The sequence below is a fragment of the Taudactylus pleione genome, unplaced genomic scaffold (genome assembly GCF_031769625.1).
Source record: "Taudactylus pleione unplaced genomic scaffold, aTauple2 ptg000095l, whole genome shotgun sequence".
Classification (NCBI taxonomy): Eukaryota; Metazoa; Chordata; class Amphibia; order Anura; family Myobatrachidae; genus Taudactylus; species Taudactylus pleione.
The window spans coordinates 22,228,239-22,240,489 of NW_028284497.1; the positions used below are offsets into that span (position 1 = coordinate 22,228,239).

General features: G+C 41.3%; 1 protein-coding gene across 1 annotated transcript in view; it reads right to left on the reverse strand.

Moving 5' to 3' along the window:
- Positions 1 to 1,484: 1,484 nt before the first annotated feature.
- LOC148526672 (kelch domain-containing protein 3-like) overlaps positions 1,485 to 12,251 on the reverse strand; it is an 88,658-nt gene continuing 77,891 nt past the window's right edge. The window contains exons 17-19 of the mRNA XM_088470260.1: positions 11,335 to 11,419; positions 7,814 to 7,918; positions 1,485 to 1,810 (exon numbers count right to left, since the gene is read on the reverse strand). Of these exons, the coding sequence (XP_088326386.1) occupies positions 1,706 to 1,810; positions 7,814 to 7,918; positions 11,335 to 11,419 (295 nt within the window). The 3' untranslated portion in view covers positions 1,485 to 1,705. The remainder of the gene's footprint in view (positions 1,811 to 7,813; positions 7,919 to 11,334; positions 11,420 to 12,251) is intronic.

Consider the following 12,251-nt stretch of genomic DNA (forward strand, 5'->3'; position numbering starts at 1 on the left):
CTCACTGTAAGCTGTCCGCTGGACCTGCAAGTCACCAGGAACGTTTTGCCAACATTCTAATCCTATCGAAATTTCATCAGTGTTGACATGAGGAATGTCTTGGTGGTCATCATATCAACATGGTCATAATGTCGAAATATCTGGCATGTCGACATTATGACCATGTCGATATGATGAATTTTGTTAAAAAATATACCCAACCCAACTGGGGGCAGTGTTATAAATTCCTTTGGTTGTTGTGTATGATTTTATTTGTGCTTTGCAGTGTATAATCTTATGGTCGTTGATCTGAAGTTTGTCTATAGTTTTTATTTATGCTTTGAAATCAAATTGCATCTGAAATATCAGGCTGTATATGGAGTATTTACAATATAGGAACCAATAAATGCCCGATACACAAATTAAGCATGGCAACCTAGAGGAAAAGTCTTGTTTACCTACTGCTGGTCCTGCTACACTGTGGGGCAAATGTAATAGCCTGCACAATGAAAGCATTGGCAAGTTTCCGGCAAGTCTGCCTGATGTTTTAAAAGGGCCCCTGTCTCTTGCAGGGGCACAAGTTCATACCAGGAGCCTGGAGGCAAGATAGTTGTTGGTGTTCGCATTTATTACCAACAACCCAATCCAGCAGGATTTAGATACACACTCCTCCCATATCCCACATTCACTGCCAAGACCCCAGCACCTAGACACACTCCACCCCCCTCACTATCAACAGCACCCAGACATACACTGACCCCTCACCCCATTCACTGCTAACACTGCAGGAGCACCCACCCAGACACACGCTGTCCTCCTGCCAACACTCCAACAGCACCCAGAGACACACACTCACCCAATTAACTATTAACACCCCAGTACACAGACACTACCTGTTGCTGATCAGGGTCTTCTGGTCTTGCTTTTTGTTTATCCCACGACAACAGAAGAAGTAGCAGGTATCACGTGTGAGAGGTAAGAACCAACAAAGCAGGGAGGGAACATGGATTTCAGCCTCTGCCCCGCCCCTTTTATATACATTGGTGTGGTTTCCGTGCTGGAGATCCATCTCTAAGCTGGGACCAGACTGTGGGGTGGGGCCCTGGGAGAGGGAGGACTGTGTTACATGCCATCTGCGGTCCCTGCTGATTCCTACTCTGAAGCGCATAAAGCAGAACCTGGAGCAATGGAGGAGTTTAGGGTGTCTCCTTCAGGGCTCGTGCCCAGAGGCGACCACCTACCATTGTCTCCGGTTGTTGTTGTCCATTGTGTTCTCTGGCTAATATGAAGCCTGTTTCTAAAAAGGTTTAGTAACACAGTTACAATGGGCTAAATAGTCCCTGGACAGTCTTTTTCCAAAGCTTTATCCTCATTACATGTATTTAATTTAAAGCAAGAAGTAGAGTGTTTTCAGCCCTGTAATGTCTGTTGTGCATCATTTAACAAACACTACTTATTATGATACAAGTCTGTGAAAAACATACTGTTGCATTGGTGTGCTCGTATTTTTATTTTCTGTGCATACAGTTTTATTTCATTTTAAAAGGATTTCAAAATTGATGCTGCTATGAATATAAAATATGTAGCACAAACTGACCCTTTTTGGTAAGTGTTAGATTGATAAGAAGTACAAACCACACAATTTTTTTGATTACTATAAAGTAAAAAATAACGGAATTAACTTGCTGCCTTTACCACTGACATGAATGCGTTTTTTTCAAAGTCTTTACATTCCTTTGAACTGCTGCATGATTGAAATCAATTGCTGATTGCGTTTTTCAATCATTTGCTCTTCTTCTTTCAACTTTTTCTGTTGCAGAAGAATTTCCTCCTAAGGAGCAATTAAAATACATTTGTGAATTATGATATACTTGTATATTATACAGGCTGTGCAGCGTTTAAAGGTTTTGCATTTGTTTCCTTGTTACACACATGCACACCTACACAAAGTAGATCAGACAGTTTAAGAAAATGTACAGTACATCTCAAATATTCACAGCAGGGGCGTTTTATGAGAGGAGGGGACCTGTGTGCAGCCTTTGTGCGGGCCCCCTTCTCTCCTCTACGGCAGCGCAGTAGACTCTGGGTTGGTGCCATAGTCTACTGCGCATGTGCAGGTCTCTGGGAACATGGTCCCCGTGCTATGTTTCAGGAGACATCTATAGTGCGCCACCGCACCATTTTCCCTGTGACTTCAGTCTGCAGAACCGGTCAATGCGGGACTCCCAGAGAGGTAAGCAAACTAATTATATGGATGCAGGGTGTGCACCCATTATAGACATGCCAGTGATTCACAGGGGGTATTGTTATTAAGCCTTTTTTCATCCAATGATAATATATCTACAGTATAGGTTGAGTCTCCCATATCCAAAATGCTTGGGACCAGGGGTATTTTGGATATCGGAATATTCCGTATTTTGGAATATTTGTATAATACTGAAATTTCTTAGGAATAGGGCCCGAATCTAAACACAGAATGCATTTATGTATTATATACACCTTATACACACAGCCTGAAGGTAATTATATACAATATTTTCAATAATTTTGTGGCTCAAAGAAAGTTTGTGTACATACGTGAAATTCATTTATTTTTCATATTCATATACACCTTATACACCCAGCCTATAGGTCATTTTATACTATATTTTTAATAAATGTCTGCCTTAGACAAAGTTTGTGTACATTGAACCATCAAAAAGCAAAGGTTTCACTATCTCAGTCATGCTAAAAATATTCAGTATTTCGGAATATTTGGATATGGGAGACTCAGCCTGTACTACTATTACTACACACACTGATGCAGAGTTTGTAGCGTAACTTGTGTGAAATTGCACTCTGCATGCTCGTAAGAGCTGTTGCAGACATCCGGCACTTGCAACTCCTTAGTGGGGTAGGGGGCCACCCGATTAGTACTAAGGGTGTTTGCACACAAATGCAGCTCATGCATAAACACACATGTACACCCGATAGCAGGTATATCGTCTCCACTTGTTATAGGGCATGTGCAAAGACACTCTGATGATGACTTGGCACATATGCCCCCAACCTTTCCCCCCATCCATGGGCCTCCGTGTCCCTTGGGTGGGATGACAGGGCAGTACCAGAAAAAGCGGGACTGTCCCACCGAAATCATCATGTTTGGGGAGTATGCCACTGTGACCTGGCTGAAGTGCTCACCAATAGACCTAGCGACAGAGAGGTCTAAGGGGACACATGGCCCGGGCTTCCAAGAAGCCCTGGCAGAATCTTCCCCAGATCCCCATTAAAAAAAACTGCCAGCCGAGCTACCTGCTCTACACCGCGGATGCTTCACTTTGCAAGTGAGGAGCAGCACCGCGGTGACAGGCAGCAACAGCTGAGACAGCTCCTTCCATGCAGGGACAGATGGCACTGGGGCTGCTTGATGCAGTGCTTTTCTTTTCTTTATTATACAGTATCCGGGGGCCAGGGCTTAACAGGGCTGGCTCTGGTGTATTAACAGCCAACCTAGACTAGATATAGTAGTGCTATACTTTCTGGTGGCAGGCCCCTCCCCAGAGACCGCCACCTTACAGCATGATCATCCCTCTTCCTCCTATCCGAATATCTGGTGTGCACCGCTGCTTGAACTTCACCACAGGTGCCACTACTGGTAGGTAGTAATAGCCATGGCCAGATTAAGTCTTCGGGGGACCTGAGGAACTTAAGACAGGGGGGTCCTACCTCTCTTGTCAGCGCTGCCCCCCTGACTGTGCCCGCTGTTTGTCTCCGGCCCGCACGTCCATGTGGCAGCAGCAGTGCAAGTCCTACCTGCACTCCGAGAGGGAAACCGACATAATATATCCACAAATTATACTATAAAAGAAATATGTGTAACCTCCAGGTGGCGCTAAATCTAATCAATATGCAAACAAACAGAAATAAAACTATTACTTCTCTTGCAGAACGTTTTTTTCAAATGAAGTTTCAAACATGTAGGGAAAAACAGAAGACACAATATAGCGTAATATTGTAACACATATTAATAAATGTATTTTATCATTAGGCACAAATATAGCCAGCACATAAAAACATGAAAAACATAGCACATAAGATGGACAATAATATGGAGTAACCATAGGCCTGCGTACCGAAATCAAGATGTTGGAAGGCGTTGTGTATGTACCGCTGGCACTCCGGATAATGCCAAATACGGTGTCTAACAAGCAGAAGTTCTGGTCCATAGGTCCTTAGGCTCCCTCCCATAGTAATAGTAGTCCTGCAGTCCTTAACGCGTTTCGAGCCTGTAGGCTCTTCATCAGAAGAATCCTTCTGATGAAGAGTCTGACTGGTTGCAGAACCTGGGTGGAGGCAAGCTGCACAGGATAAGAACCTATACCAGCATGAACAACTCTTCTGAGGTCCTTAGAAATCTCCTTTGTTCGTGGCATGATACACTTCCACAAACGTGTTGTGAACATTAGACTTTGATAGATCCCTGTTCTTTTAAAAGACAGGTTGTCCACTCATACCTTTATTCATCCCATAGATTGAAAATACCTGACTTTAATTTCACCTGCAAAATATCTGCTAAGCCTAAAGTTTTACATACTTTTGCCACTCACAGATATGTGATATTGGATCATTTTCCTCAATAAAAAAAATGAGTATTTTTGTCTCATTTGTTTGATTTGGTTCTCTTCATCTACTTTTAGGACTGAAAATCTGTGGTGGTTTTAGGGCAAATTTCAGCAGAAAAATAGAAAATTCTGAAGGGTTCACAAACTTTCAAGCACCACTGTATACTGTGATTTGGGGGCACAGTGCATCATACAATGTGATTTGGGACACAGTGCAGCATATACTGTGATTTGGGGGTACAGTCAGGCTTGCCTACCCTCCCGATGTGGTCGAGAGCCTTCCGAATATCGGGTGCCGCTCCCGGCCCCCCGGAAAGGCAGGCAAGCCTCCCGGCAGCCGCCAACTCTCCCCCCAGATTAAACTAGAAACCCCTACAGCTGATTCACGTCATCATGGCCCCGCCCCCTGCTTCACAATGCCAGTTTTGATTGTGGATTGTAGTAAATAGGGGCCAAAGAGTCTTTTTCTTGTCAAATCCCCTAATACTTCTAACAGCTTAAAAAAGGACTAATACATGTATTGTTAAGTTATATTTATCAGGTTGATGTACCTTATTTTATCTGTCTGAGTTACCCCTCTATATTGCACTATTTGTATATTGAAGGTGTTGTATATACTCTACAGATATAGGGGCTAATTCAGAGATGTACGCTAACCCGATGGTTAGCGCACATCTCCGATTGTGCCGGTCCCATACTGTGCATGTGCAGTATTGGTCCTGCATGTTCACATGCAGAGCGGCAGCAGACTGTCAGTGATTGACAGTCTGCTGCCGTTTCTGGGTGGGAAGAAGGCGACAACACCCTCCTCTGTGTCGCCGCCACTGGGAGGGAGGGAAGAGGCCAGGATCTTCGTTGGCTGACGGAGATTTCTTGGCCTCTTTCGAGCAACTGCGTTCGTTGGCTTGAGTATCCCCATTGTCACTCAAGCCGGCAGTGGATCATGCAGATGTTGCAATGTTGTGTCCATGGACACAGATCAGATCAGCAATGCATGCAGAAGGTGTGATGCCTCCTGGTGTATTACCATAATAGTGCTATCGCAGCTGCTACCATGGTAGCAGCTACGATAGCAATAGCGTGGAACTTTGAATCACCCCTATTGTGCATAAGTAAAAAAAAAAAAAATTAAAGACTTTCCAAACTTAATCACTCATTACTGTTCCTATTCTGGGGTAAAATACATTACAGAATTTCATAAGAAAAACCATGGTGTTCTTAGTTTTAATGTATCTTTATTCATTCTCAAGTTTTAACTGAGTTTTCTTTTGCAGGTAGTGACATTAATGACAATGGCTGAGATTTTCTTGATATTTGAAAAACCAAGCACATGTGCTATTGCAAATGATTTCAACCAAAGTCACCTAAATAAGCCACCCATTACTTACAGTGAAGTTGTCAAACTCCTTGCCAAATTTAAAGAAAGCGAATCAGCTGTAGATTAACCAAAAAGTGGACGACCAAACACTATTACAGATGAAGCAACAACTGCTGTGTTGTCATAATTTTCAAAAAGTCCACAATGTAGCACTCGTTGTCTGTCTCATGAATGGGGTGTTAGTCGTACGGCCATTTTGAGAATTTTGTCTACACACAAATGACATCCCTACAAGATTCAGATTTTGAAAAACCTGACTGAGGATGACCCAGACTTGTGAAGTTTGTACAATGGTTAACACAGCAATTTCAACTGAACCCCCATTTTCCACACCAGGTATTGTCTAGTGATGAGGCAAATTTCTTCGTTAATGGTGAGGTAAACAATCAGAACCACAGGTACTGGTCAGAGATAAACCCTTACTGGATGGATGCCTGTAGGGTTGTAGCCTCGGCAAAAAAGTGGGGTACCTGTATTGTGGGTATTGTGAGACCATTCTTCATTGGTGGGTCATTAACAGCAGCACATTACAAGAGGTTGTTAGATGAAGAGATTTTTCTCTAATTGTTATCTGAGGATGGGTCATATCCTAATTTCTTTTAGCAAAATGGTGACCCACATCAATATGGACTCATTGTCAATGAATATCTTGATGCACAGTTCCCCCAAAGGTGGATTGGCCATAGAGGTCTAGCCCAGTGGCCACCAAGATCCCCAGATTTAACTCCATTGAATTTCTTTTTGTGGGGTTACCTGAAGGTACATGTTTAAACTGCGAAGATACAACATTGTTATCATCTGCAACAACTAATTGTTGATGCTTTTGCTCAGATTCAGTCAGACATGTTGGTCAAGGTTCATCAGGAATGGGAAAAGAGAATAACCTTAACACTGCAACATGGTGGACAGCATTTCAAACATATCCTATAAACTTTATATTAAAACTCAAGAATGAATAAAGATATGTTGAAACAAAGAACACCATTGTTTTCCTTATGACATTTTGTCACATGACTACCTTCCCAATTAAGAATTGAATCGAAGATGGCCAACTTCGAGATGACTGCCATACTGGTGACAAACCCTAAACAATTCCCCCCACTCCCATATGTGTAGACACAGGATTAATATATACTTACTCATTTACATTTTATAAGGGTGTTTCCACACTTATGAACCACCCTGTATTATGTATCTTTTTTTGCGAATGGGCAAAATAGCACTGCAAAACTATATGCATCATCAATTATCCCCACCAACACAGTTACCCAATTAGCCACTTGAAATGACCACAAGTAAAATATAAAATGCAGAACAATATAAAATGACATGCATATTATAGGCGGGATGTAGTCAGCATCCCAGCGTGCGGGTAGCTGACGGTCTAAATACTGGCTCCGGAATCCCGACAGCTGTATTCCGACCGCCGGCATCCCAAAGGTAAGTATTGGGGGTTAGGGTTAGGCACTGGGGGGAGGTTAGGTTTAGGCACCAGGGAGGGAAGGTTAGGGTAGAGGTCAGTGTTAGTGGTAGTATACTTACCTATTGGTGTCGGGATTCTGACTGTCGGGATGTTGCTGTCTGTATTCTGACCAGCGGCATCCCGACCGCCGGCAACCCGAAGGTAAGTATCGGGGTTAGGGGAGGGTTAGGTACTAGGGGGGGAGGTTAGGTTTAGGCACCGGTTAGGAAGGGTTAGGGCAGAGGTTAGTGGTAGTATAACTTACCTACGGGTGTCGGGATTCTGACTGTCAGGAAGCTGCTGTCGGTATTGTGACCAACCGCTGGGAACCCATACCCGTCCCTTATAGGCTAAATGAGCTCTGACAATAATATATTTAAAAAATCAACTTACTCTTAGTTTACAAATTTCTCTCCTTTCTTTGTCATTTTCATCTGCTCTTGCTTTCAGCCATGCTTCATTTTGTAGCTTATGTTTTTCCAACATCTCCTGGAATTCCTAAACATGATTATACTGTATGAATAAGTAACAGATATTTCTGGGCATAGAGCTTGACCAAATTATATACAGTATAAATAAATAATAACACTACACATCATTTTTCATCTCACAAATCACATACTGTATTTGTTTCTAAAAGATGTACTTTTCAGATATTATTTTTTTAAATCAGTTAATGTTAGTTATCATGTCACATGGCTAGTTGGAAGATAAACATGATGATATGTAATGATAAATAATAAATTTAAAATAAAACAGCCAAAGCAATAGTCTGTTTAAATTGCCAATTCCATGTCTCTTTATTTACTTGTATTCCTTTATGACATATGTGGAGTCAATCAGTCAATCACTGTACATGGGACGTAAAGGAGCCAATAATCAATCAAGCACCAACTAATGTCTAAATAACCCCCATATAGTGAAACCATGTGGTCCAAAGAAGGCAAAAAAGGGAATACAAGCCAGTAAGGATAAAGCTGTGCAGAGGAAATATATTAGATGTACACCATTTTATCCTAAGGTGAGATAAATAACCAAAAGTGTCAACAACCTGCAGTAGTCTTTCCACCAAGCCATCCGCATCAGTCAAGAACAGAACCATGTAGTCAGCATAAAGAGCTATGGTACGACAGCTTCATCCAGAAATGCAGGGATTAGGTCGGATCAGAGAAGCTAACAGTTCTGTGGCCAACACAAACAGCGTTGGGGAGAGTGGGCAGCTTTGTCTAGTACCCCTACCCAATCCGAGCCATAATATGACCATTAACATAGATTCAGGTAGTTTAGGCGGAATATAACAATTTGACCAACTGAATAAAGTTAGACCCAAGACTAAATCTATACAGAACCTTCAAAAGATAGACGCAATCCACTGAGTCAAAGTCCTTGGCACATTCAAGGACCCCACAACTGCCCCGTTCTAAGTTGCATCGGACATCTGTAGTAGGTAAAACAACTTGCGTAGATTCTGGGTGGTAGGTTTACCAGACATGAAGCCCTTTTGGTCATGACGTACAATTTACACAATAATGTTATTCAATCTAATGGCAAGAATCTTAGTGAATAACTAAACATTTGTAGAAAGTAAAGAAATAGGTCTGTATGAATCTGTCAGAAGAGGCTCTTTACAAGGTATGAGGGAAACAATAATCAAAGCCTCAGATATGGAAGAAGCGCACTGGCTCCATTGAGATCATGAAAAGTTTCCAAGAGGCTGGGGACAAAACAAATTCAAAATTTTTTATAAACCTCTGCAGGGACCCCATACACACCCACTGCCGTGGAATTTGGGAAAGAGGTCAGGGCCAAGTCTAGCTCCTCTAAAGTATGGAGTGCATCAAGATTTTTATTTTGGTCACAGATCCCCTCTTTATTGTGTAAGAGTGTTCTGGTGTACAATTGTTCTTCCTTCTCCTCTTTCCTTCTCCTGCCTTGAGGCCTGTTAACTAAACTGAAGTCCTATGGCTAGGGGCGGGGTATATATGGAGAAGGTCCTGGGGCATCCTGGGGGCTGGAGCTTTAACTGTTTGGTGCCTGGTCTTCCAACCATAATATCCCCTATGGTATCCCTGTGAACCCTATGGACCTCAAAGAAAAGGAGTTATCTAGGTAAGTCTACCATAACTCTAACTTTCCTCTGCAGACATGGCCAATCATCCCTATGTGGCACACTGTGAGAAGCAAGGAATCAATAATGTGGTACAAAATGTCGACATTCAGAATGTTGACGTGGTCATAATGTCGACATTACCTGAATGTATAACATTTGGCATGTTGACATAGCCCTAAAATTAAACACAAACATGGACTGTAGACATTTAACTTGTCAGCATTATGTCCATTCGCAGCAGTAAGAAATTCAGTTTCACCTGAGTGTACTGAAATACACATACAGTTACAGGTGTTCCAAAAGAAGCTCATTCATGCTATGTGTAAACAAGTAAAATGACCACAAAAGTGATAATTTCCCTCCTATAGCAGGAGCCGGGGCCATTCTGTGCATGCACATACAGCAGACCACTCATGTGCGGTGGCCATTGACAGGGTGGGTTCCTAAGGAACCCTCTCCCGATAATTTTTGCAAATTTGTAGCCCATAACTTACTATAGGTTACCATCATCTGGAGATGGCGTTATCCTATCGGGGCCACTTCCGGAATGCTTCACATTTGTCTATAGGCGGCTGCTGCTGGAAATTGAGGGACTGCAGCAGATATCGGAGAAGGGAGATATCCTTCACACATTCTGGGATCCTTAATATTTACAGATATCCCCTGAAAACAGGTGTTTTCAAGGAATATCCTGCAAATATTTGATTAATAGGACCCTAAGAAAGAATGTGTAAATGACTAGAGAAGGATGTGTTCAATTTCACTGGCAAAAAATATTCTTTAGTAAATTTTGGTTATGCCATGTGCAAATTTTTCTGAGAAATATATAACCACAATTATGTATTGCTCTATGTCCAATCTTTATCTTGTTACTATACCTTCAGACTTCTATATTTTTGTAACTATATGCCTATATATTCTATATGCTACCTAGTTTAAATAGCGAACTCTGTTGACTGGATTGTTTTCTGTTTGCTTATGACCTCCTTTGATTGTGCATCAAGTATCTTGAGTCCTCCACAATTCTTAATTAGCCCCAGTGTCCTAAACAATAGATTTATAGTTATTTTTTTCCGATTGTAAAAATTACCTTTATAGTCACATATTTTTCCTCTTTTAATACAGTACTCTTCTAAGAACATATCTTTTTTTCTTTGTAATGTTATGTGAATTTTCATTATTAGTGGATGGGAAAACATGGGTTGCCAGTTAATGTTTGTAATAATTCTACAGTGTAATTTTAAACAAGGAAAACATATCACCACCAGCAGGCCAGGTCTTAGAGTAATCTTTATCTCTTTCGGAATTTTGTGGCAAATATGTAGTATGTATTATTTTTCAACTTTAACTGTGCTTTTATTGCTGATACCTTTATCAATATAGAGTAGTCACTCTCACTCTCTAAATCTGTTTCTACTGATTCATGCCATAACAGATGTACTATAGGGTGACTATTGATAGTGATATTAAATTATTATTCTGGAGTATTCAAAAAAGGTTGAGTCATCAATCTATATCATCAACACCACCACCACGAGTGACTTCCACACTATTGAATAAATAGAAATAAAAGCATAGCCACACCACATTACATTTTATCAGCCTGGAACAGAAGCATGGAAAACTGCTTGTGACTGAATGGCCATTGAGAAGTCTCACTTATTGCTTGTCATAGTCGCTATTGCGATATCAGTTGCGATCCGTACTGAATCAGGCCCACTGTCACAACTCATTTTAAAGTACACAATTTTTAAAATTAGTGGTATGGCTGTTAATATAGTTGGATAGGGAAAAAACTACAAACCTGTTGCTGAATCTTGTACTGTCTGATGAATTCCTCTTTTTCTTGATAGAAAGCAGATTGTTCCTGTGCAAAGTTTGCTCTTTCACTAAAGGCACAATAGTAAAGGAAAATTGACAAAAAAGGTACTGTAAGTGTTTTAATATCCACCTATTTTATATTAATTAAATGAAGATACATATTCCTCTCTCTCGATATATTAATGACATGAAGATACATATTCCTCTCTCTCGATACAGATAGATATTATTTATTTTTATTTTACTTACTGCCAAAATAAATCTCAAGTAGGAACAATATAATTATCTTCAGGTGTCTCTCAGTGAAGTGAAAAATGTAGTAAGCTTGTTCAATGTAATAAACTTAGGGCTTACCGTATTCAGTTAGTCCCGCTTATCTAGGATTTCTTTTCTGGTCTCCTGAGACCCGAAAATAAATCCACTTTAACTATGCAGTTATCGGGTGATAAATGCCAGTTAGCGCACAGGTCTGTGAACTTATCACAGATCCTGTGCGTTAACACCCGATAACCTGTCTTAACGCACATGTTTAACGTGTGTTAACAAGGCTATCTAGCAAATGCGTGAGGCTAATTGAATATCCCCAGGCGTTAAAGCCGAGGCTACCTTCCATTATTACCTGCGGTATTTACAGCGGGTAATTAAGTTCTACCCCTATATCATAAAATTATTTATCAATGACACCAGAAACAAAAGAGAATGGACTAAGAGCCTGATTCAGCAAGGAATGCAAAGGAGAGAACGCACCCACTCGGCCGATGTTTTTGCACTGTGCAGGCGTATGCGTTGCACTGCCCGTGCGCAAACTAGCCAGTGCGATCGGGTTATGGTATGCAGACTACACGTAGTGTACGCAGACCCTCCGATATTGATTGACAGGAAGTGCTGTTTGTGGGTGGT